General features: G+C 37.1%; 1 protein-coding gene across 4 annotated transcripts in view; it reads right to left on the reverse strand.

Moving 5' to 3' along the window:
• atg2b (autophagy related 2B) overlaps positions 1–9,364 on the reverse strand; it is a 48,781-nt gene that overhangs the window by 21,801 nt on the left and 17,616 nt on the right. For all 4 annotated transcript variants that reach the window (XM_073927728.1, XM_073927726.1, XM_073927727.1 and 1 more), the window contains exons 13-20: positions 5,306–5,462; positions 5,112–5,204; positions 4,766–4,954; positions 3,878–4,151; positions 2,196–2,301; positions 1,871–2,081; positions 1,096–1,238; positions 839–996 (exon numbers count right to left, since the gene is read on the reverse strand). In XM_073927728.1, the coding sequence (XP_073783829.1) occupies positions 839–996; positions 1,096–1,238; positions 1,871–2,081; positions 2,196–2,301; positions 3,878–4,151; positions 4,766–4,954; positions 5,112–5,204; positions 5,306–5,462 (1,331 nt within the window). The remainder of the gene's footprint in view (positions 1–838; positions 997–1,095; positions 1,239–1,870; positions 2,082–2,195; positions 2,302–3,877; positions 4,152–4,765; positions 4,955–5,111; positions 5,205–5,305; positions 5,463–9,364) is intronic.

The following is a 9,364-nucleotide window of genomic DNA, read 5'->3' on the forward strand; positions in this document are numbered from 1 at the left end:
TATAAAAACAAAAGTAAAAACAAATGGCCTTCTGCTAGCAGGTGGAGCTGTAACTGAAAGTTAGCATGAGGATGCCTTCAGGACACAAGACCATGCTCTTCAACAAAAACACAACATATTAACAATTTAACAAAGCAGAAGGCTTTGGATTAAACAGGCCAAATTTGGTGCTGATCTGATTAAATCTCTAGGAAAAACTATACTTTCATTCCGGCATAATGATTAAGGAACTTTGCTGCCGCACCATGGCTACAGCAGGCGCAATAATATTACACAGCTCCTGAAAATTGTCCCCAGCTAGGTAACTAGTTAAGAGCGTTGCATAATATCAATGTGCTTGCTGCAACCATGATATGGCAGCAAAGTTCCTTGATTATTACACCAGAATAAAAGTATAGTTACCAGCTATATTGACCTATGAAATAGCAATTTATCAATTTCTGTTAGTCTTAATACACAAGAAATTAACAAGATGCTAATCCAATTCAATTATGTATGCTAAGCTATGTGAAGATAAGCTAAGCTAAACGTGCTCCTGAGAGAGCCAGAGCCTAAAAAGTGGAATGTTCCTTTAAAATATGAGGCTTGAAAATGTAAAAAACTTTCGACTTCCTGCTGAATTTCAGATTTCACTTCAAGAAACTCAGCGAGTTTCAAGCATGTTTAGACCATCATCACTTTGTAGAAGAACAATAAAATAGCCATTTCAATAGGGTCATACCCCTTGTTCCCCTGGTGCTCTGGCCCTAATAAGAGCTAGCAACATCAATACTTTTATGATCTTTCCATGCTGTTGATATTAAAAATTGAAGTAAGCAGAAGGGGAAATGTTCTTTACCCTCAGGGCCAGTGGATCTGAACTGACTGAAGCTGTCTTTACTGTACGTATTGATGAGTTGACTGGCTACAGACAGACCCACACCATACGGGATGTTCTCCACTGTCTCAACAGGAGATGGAGCAGTAGGCTCCCATAGCAACAGGTCATTATTAATCCTATTATAAAAAAAAAAAAACAAGCAAATAAGCAACAACTTAAAACCTTACATAACATTTTGTTAATGTAGATTAATTTATAAATGTATTAATAATTACCGGTTGTGCAGTTTCTCATAAAAGACTTTACTGGGAAAAGAGAGCTGCACATTAGGGAAAAACAGTTCAAGGATGTAACGAGAGTTGCTCATGGTTTTCTCCTGGAATTCTGTCATCTCCAACACGTCTCCTGGGATGACCATCTGTTATTAAAATGTTAAGAATGTTATTACAAATATGTTTAAATTATTGATGTAGTTCAGCACTTCTGAAATGTTATATTATATTATATTATATTATATTATATTATATTATTTTTTTCAAGTAAATCCTTAAAACCATTATTCTTAAAGATCCCATGAAATTAAACTATGAAAGATTTTTTAGATGTTAGTATTAGTACTATTCATTTTTAAAATATCTGTAAGCTACTGTACTCCAAAACAGTGAAAAAAAATGTGTAAAGTTGTAGTTTGCCACTTCCGAATAAATGGATTAACGATTTTATTCATGTCAACCAATACTAGTTTCTCATCAAATCATAACCAAATCAAATGCTCTCTAGTATCTGACATGTCCCACCCCATTTAAGACACTTCTAGTTTGCTTTTCATTTAATGCACTTGAGCTCAAACACTCTAACTGGCAGTGCTGTGATAAAACAAAACGCTATTAACTGTTTTTTTAAAAAGGGGAGGAGCTACACTATGTCCCAACCTATCTTCGTGTTTTAGTTGAGATTACATCAAACACAATTTAAATCACTTCACATAACCTTTAATATTGTAACTATTTATCAAACAGAGAAAAAAAAAAAATCAACAAATCTTAATACCTCCTCATTTTCATACATGACACGTCGGGAGGAGAATGGTGATGGCTCAGGTTTGCCGAAGTCACACACGTCCTTCAAGGAGTGTGCGGCTCCTTCTTCTTCCTCCTCCTCCTCCTCCTGTGAGTGACCGTCTGCTTCTTCCTCCTCTTCCTCAGCTGTTATACGCTCTAAGATGGAGCGCACGGCCATCGGGTTTAACTTTAGAACCACCCTGAATGGGTATAGAAGAAAAAAATGCTTTTAGCTTCTGTGTTTTGATGAAGTTGTCGATAAAGATCAACATGATGGCTATGAATAAAACAGAACACAGAGAGTGCAGCATTACCTTGGCCAGTCAAATTTGCCACAGGATGAAGTCATGTCCTCCTCCATTGTGTTAGCTACCCTTAAGAACCTGGCTGGGGGATGATCTTTGTCTTCTTGAAATGACCCTATAGTTGCAAAAAAAAACACACAGTGTCATTAAATGTCTATTAAAAAGAAAATGTATTGAAGTCAAAAAGGTTTAGAAAGCATATTAAAAATGTAATAATTTATATATAATTTAATTAATTAAACATCACTCTTTAAATGTTACAAAGTACAATGCTATACTGTAATTTCACATCTGCAACTTTAATTTTTCTTCACACTGACATGAATTGTTATAATGTTTAAAAATCTAACCAGCATGGATGAAATAATAATAATATTTGCATCACCATTTATTAATATTAATAAACATTTGAAATATACTACTTGAATTGGAGTATCTCTTAGAGTTTGGAGAGCCTTTAGTTTTTAGTGCCCTTAATGCACTCATCTGACCCAGAAAGGGTTATTTTTAACTGATCTGGAGGAAGTTCAAACCTATGTGTCATAATTAGACCAACGAAAGTAAACAGAAATGTCATATATCCTAAAATGAGCAAGACAAAGCTTTGAGAAACTCGAAAGAAACTTTGTAGGACGTTTGATCTTGTGTGTCATCAACATAACAACAAATGCAAAAAATAAAGTCACACTCCTAAAATGAGCAAAACAAAGCTTTGGGGACCTCTATACAAAATATGTGCTTGTGTTTGGTTAGAATGTTCAACAATTTAACAAACACAAATGGAACATACAAGTTGCATATTACAAGTCATAAATACAAAATAATAACAATAATAATAATGATAGATTTGTTTAATAGTAATAGTAGACTTAAATCTAGCCTTTTTGAATTATTAGCCCCCTGGATATTTTTCCCCAATTTTTGTTTAATGGAATTAAGATTTTTTTAACACATTTCTAAACATAATAGTTTAGAGAAACATTTTTCTTATAAAAAAATCATACCATCATTATTGTCCACTTCCATTCAAATTTACTTGAGCTACAAGCTGCAAGTTTATTTAGGGCCCACTCACACTATGCTATCCGAACCGTGCCCAGGCCCGTTTCCCTGATCGTTTGAGAAGTGTGAGTGCGCTGAATCGGGTTCAGGCACAGTGAGCGTGGTTCACTTGGGCTTTGGCGTGGTACGCTTGTGTGTGAGTACAAAACGCGCCTAAGCCCGAAACTGAAAGCGAAACGTGACTTTTAAGGGACTGTTTCATATGGATTTATTTATCATTCTTACTGTTCAATGAGCACAAACAGTCGTAGGTTATTAAAGACGCAAACCCCTCACTAGGCATGAAAGCTGCGTACCTTCGGCAAACCTCCTAATACCTGCAGCACGAGGACTTTATGATTGTTTATGAACGTGAAAAGTGGCTGACCTGTTCGGCGAAATATTTAAATGTGTGTCACCATGTCAAATGACATAAATAAAGAAATCTAAACTGTGCTGAGCCAGAGTGCTTCTGACCATTCTGCCGATGACTTAGGTAAGCGTGCCCAGGCCTGAATGTAATGTCAGTGCGGGCCATCGGGGGAGACAGGAGGGTGGACAAGCATGCTTTCGCCATGTTCAAGACAACTGTACATAGTGCGAGTACACCCTTATATAGTCTCATCAAGAGATTGTTTATAGTACAGTACCGTTGAGCTCTTTAAAAGTGAGCTCCATCTTGGTCTGCTCTGATGAGTTTCCTCCAGTGAACTCGGTCTTGAGCTCCAGATCCTCCAGCTCCAGCTGCAGAAGCTCTTTCTGCAGGGACTTCTTAAACCAAGGTCCCCTCTCCTGATCTGAGCGCAGGTCTGGGATCGGAAACCGCACCACTAGCGACACCAGAGGTGCATTTATTGACACGGATACATGGCAGTGTGCTGGAGTGCGACTATCATCTAGGAAGACCTCTGCAAAGGCCTTATGCTTGTGAGGAAAACACACACACAAAAAAAATGTTGCAAATTACATAAGTAAATGAAGGAGGTGAATTAAACTATGATATCGTATTAATCCACTGAGACCTTTGTTCAACTTGAGATTGCAAGTTAAGATATTTTAAATGAGCTCTCTCATCCTGCATAAAAAGCCACATACGCAGAGACATTCAAAGTCCAAAAAAGGAACCAAAAACATTGTCAAAACATTCCATGTGATTTCAGTGGTTCCAACAAACCATTTTGAGTGCTAAAAAGACAGTAAAAATGATTCGTTAACATATATCTTCCCTCATTCGACAGCAGACATGAAAAACACAACAGTTTACAGTTTTTTGAAACACAAAATTGTTCTTGAACCTTCATATGATTAAAGTTGAACCATTAAAGTCACATTGAATGTTTTGACAATGTTTGTTGTTGGACTCTAAATATTTCCTGACCATTGCTGTCTATGGAGGATGAGAGAGCTCTCAGATTTCATCTACAATCTTTTAATTTGGTTTTCTGAAAATAAATGGGGTTCTCAAGAGATTAATGACAGGATTTAAATATTTGGGTGAATAAATCGTATAAGCACAGAGAGATACTATCATTTCTTACCAGACTGATGTGTTTATTGTATGAGGTGTACATGTGAGACGCCATCATCTCAGTGGTAACCAGTTTCTGTGGCTGGAGTAGAGAGTTGAGCCTGTCCACAATGCTGATGTCACACTCCGAGCGTACTTTACCAAGCTCCACCTGCATTTCTGCCCTGCGAGGAACAGTGCTTAGACGTACCTGCCCGCCCTGATAGTAAAAACATGTTTACTGTCTGCAAGTGGCTTGTGATCAATTTGAAACAATAGTAAAGTTCGAGTATCAAATTTGACATATGTAGACACATTATATCATATCATATTAAATCACTTAACTGTGAGGAAGTCATGCAACACTTTAACATTACCTGTGGCCCTCTGCGTTCTGTAAGTTTGTAGAGCAAATGTAGGCAGGTAGGAGAAGGTGATTCATTACTTGCTGGGACATCAAACGTGAAAAGCTAATTTATGAGAAACACAACAAAATTCATAATTATAATAATAAAATTTTAAAAAAAAAGGAACTATTGTTTAACCACAAACCACTTGTGACCAAAAATACCTCTGTGTACTGGGCTCCACTCTTTGTTGTGTGACTGTCAGTGGAGTACAGGCATTCCAGAAGCTCCACCTGACTCAGAGAGAGATCCGTGTTCAGTGTGCGAACACCAGAACCTTGGCAGTGCTCGTATGTCACCTTTAATCCTTGGCCAATGAACCTAAAGATGAAGAAAATTGCATTTAAATACCCTGCCATCTTCAATGATAGCTTAAAAGACATAGTCTATTTTAAATATAGAGTTTCACAAGGCTCTGTCTTATATCCTATATAATTCTGTTCTAGTTTGAGTACATACAGCGGCGAAATTAAGTACTGAACATGTCACCATTTTTCCCAGAAAACATATTTCTAAAGGTGCCGTTGACTTTTAATTTTCCCCGGATGTTTGTAACAACCAAAGAAATCTATATATAAATTTTAATTCAATTCAATTCAATTCAATTTTATTTGTATAGCACTTTTACAAATGTAGATTGTGTCAAAGCAGCTTCACAGAAAAATCATAGTAAAATGAAACCGTGAAAAAAAAATAAAATAAAAAAATAAAAAAATAAATCTAACTGGTTTCCAAATGAAGTTATGTGTAAAAAAATTAAATCATGCATGGAAAAAGAATTGAACACATGAAGAAGGTGACGTGTAAAAAGGCAGTAAAAGCCCAGACAGCAGATGAAATCTGTAAGTACTTCTTCAGCAACCCTCTGCCCTTCTTCATTGTACACGAATATTAGCTGCTTCAGTCCAACATCTACATTAGAAAGGATGATGAAGGTGAAACCAGAGTGGACATTTCAGCAAGACAATGGGCTCTATTTTGAAGGTCCATGCGCAGAGCGCAAAACGCAGGGTGCAAACGCTTTCAGGGCTTGTCAGGACGCGTTTTTGCTAATTTAAGGACGGGATATCTGCCTTGCGCCGCGGCGCAAAGGGTTGAGTTTATTTTCTTAATGACTTATAGGTGTGTTTTGAGATTAAACCAAATAGAGTCTCATCTCTCATTCCCTTTAAGAGTCAGCTGCGTCACGCCAATAGCGCATTCACTATTTACAGGACGCAAAGTAAGTCCAAGTGGAAAAAATTAGCATTTCACTAGCAAACATTTAACAGTTAACTGTTTTTTAACAGAAAACTGTTAAACAGAGCATCTACTGCGTGAGAATGAGAGATTATGGAACTACTTTCACATTCGCTCTTGGATAGAGAAAACCTTTACGCACAGACATCAATTAGTATATAAATAAATAATTTTGTTTGTTAAGCGCAAATATTAATTTCAAAACTATTTCTAAATTCAGTTCTTATTTCCAGCAAACGAATAAATGAATAATATTAACAAAATGTGCTCAAAAACAAAAACAAAAAACCTGAGTTATATCCTAAAACACATGCTGTGCCCCATATGGTCTAAAACCTGACAGGTGGGCAAATCTAAGCTTGTTTTTAATAAAACAAATATAAATATGGATATAATAAATAATACTGCTAATAATAATAACATTATACAAAAGCAAATTGTTATGAATGAACTGAAAAAGCCTCTCGAGATGAAGAAGACATAAAAGCAGTGATTTTTCATATTTATGTAGGCTAGAAAATAATATGTTTTGTAATATTTTAATCCTTTATATTTATATCCTATATCTATTCTTATTATATCCTATATATATATCCTTAATATTTAATTTTTTTCATATGTAAAGATATTTGCCTACATTGCTCTCTTCTGCGTATTAAGCAGTGCGTAAGCGAGGCGCAACTCTGCGCCGGAGTTTAGACCGGGTTAGTTTTAATCTAATGAAAAATCTATTATAGTTTCTCAAAATAGCAACGCGCCAGCGGTCCGCCTCAGAACGCCTTCCTTTTTAGACCAGAACGCCTATGGGCGTACAAATGAGCACTAATGCATTTGCTATTTAAACAGCGTAGCGCAATGCCTCAAAACGACTCTTGCGGCAAGCTGAAACTAATAAAAAAAACTATTGCACCGCGCCTTGCGCCACACTGCACCGGGTGTATGATAGGGCCCAATGATTCAAACACAGACAAGGAAACTCTCAGATGCTTTCAGAGAAAGAAACTCATGCTGTAGAATGGCCCAGACAAACACTTGACTTGAATCCAATAGAAAATACAAATTAAAGTTTAGATTTGATAGGCAAGACCCGCAGAACAATCAAGATTTTTACACCCTGTTAAGGTCTGAAAGGTTCATTCTCCATATAAGAGGTGTCTTAAGCTGCCTGCCATCGCCAAAAAAGACTTTTATATAAAGTATCAATTATGTTTCAGTATTTCAGAACTTTCTCCTTGTATCATTCCATTGTTATTACACACAACAAATTTTTCAGATTTTTTGTTTTGTTTTGTTTTATTTTTGTATTGTTTTTTTTTTTTTCAAAAGCTGTCAACAGCTACTTAAGAAATATTTGTAACGAATATGGCCGACCAGACACATAAATATTTTGCATTTTATTCCACCACCAGCCAACTTTGCCCAGAGAAGATTTGAAACCTAATTCCAAGGTATTTACGACCCAAAGGAATGTGCCATGCGGCATTAAACACAGGAATGACTTATAAAGGACTATTTAAACTGCTTGTTTAACACTGTTTTCATATAAACTTTACTCTCTTTATGTTTAATCATATGTTTTGCAAAGTTTCCCTTTCACTTGTATTAATATTTTTGGGTTTTAATACCCCCGCATATAATGTTTAACTGTACCTAAGCTAAACATCCTCTTATACTGTTCAAGTTTGGACTTTTTGAAAAGCTTACTCGCTGTACAAATTGATCGTTGACATTTTATTTTAATATGAGTGCAACATATTAACGTTTTAAGAAACTTTAACATTTCTGTCCCGATTTACATAAAATTTGCTTATGCAAATTCTTCTGCCTCAGACAAAGAGCTGTAAATTACTATTCAAGGAAGGTAGCTTCTAATTGGTCAACTTTCCATGGAGGGTGGATCCGAACCCGCCCTATAAAAGTTGAAGACCAAGCTAAACTCCCTCTCTCGCTCTCTTCAAAAACTACCCTCTGCTCTGAAACACGCTGCCTGGGAACTCCTCCCTCTCTCTCCCGGCTCCAAAGGTATGGCGGCAAATCAATGCCAATATTAATCGTGCGCAGCGGTGATGTTTGCACGCGAGGAGAAGTGAACTGTGAGCAGATTACAGGTCTACATGCTAGAAAACTACAGCTCGCGAGCGCACAGGGGATCTTCAAAATACAACAAACCAGACAAGTGCTGCACGGAACAAATCAAATGGGTTCAGAAAGTCATGTTACAAGAATGCAAGTCATTATTTTAGAAGATTAATTATCATTATTTGACTGTTTCTCGAGATTGAATCCTCATAAAGTTCATAAAGTTCTCAGAAAGTTTCTTATGATTATGACTTGCAAATTGTATTAAGCTTGATCTTTTAACCTGCGTCCAATCCCAGCTAACTTCCAGAAAGGCAGAGTTAGAGATAACAAGTAAACCAAGTCCCACCCCAGGACTGACAAAAATCCAAAATGTTTCGCGCGAGCAGAGAGAAGAACCAGCGAGCGAGCGGAGAGAACTGATCGCGCGCGCGCTGTAGGCATGACCTCGCTCCATACAAAGGCCTCTGTTTTTGAAACTGTCTTGAAAACTCTCTACCACTTCCTCACAAACCTAAGTATTGAAACCTTCAAGAAAGCAGGCGGAAACCCAGACGGAAAGGGTTAATCGCACCACGCTCGGAAATTTCACTGTTCGGAAACTTTTGCGGCTCCACTTCAAACACTACAACCCTTGGGAGAACAAAGGATCAGCCAACCAACCACGTGCTCAACAACGGGAGCTCGGACATCACGAACAGACCGCAAGTATCAACTTTCTCCCAACATCTAAACTGGTGTGAACTAAATCAACCCTAAAGAGACAATAGAAGGGTTATATTGAATTTGATTACGTTTGGTTTGCTTGGTTTGTGCTTACAAACTCAGAGGTTTTCCCATCATTACACCTTCTCAACCTCTTACCTCACGTTACTCTTCCCTATGCTTGTACGAATGTGTGTTTG

The sequence above is a fragment of the Danio rerio genome, chromosome 17 (genome assembly GCF_049306965.1).
Source record: "Danio rerio strain Tuebingen ecotype United States chromosome 17, GRCz12tu, whole genome shotgun sequence".
In the NCBI taxonomy this organism is placed as follows: domain Eukaryota; kingdom Metazoa; phylum Chordata; class Actinopteri; order Cypriniformes; family Danionidae; genus Danio; species Danio rerio.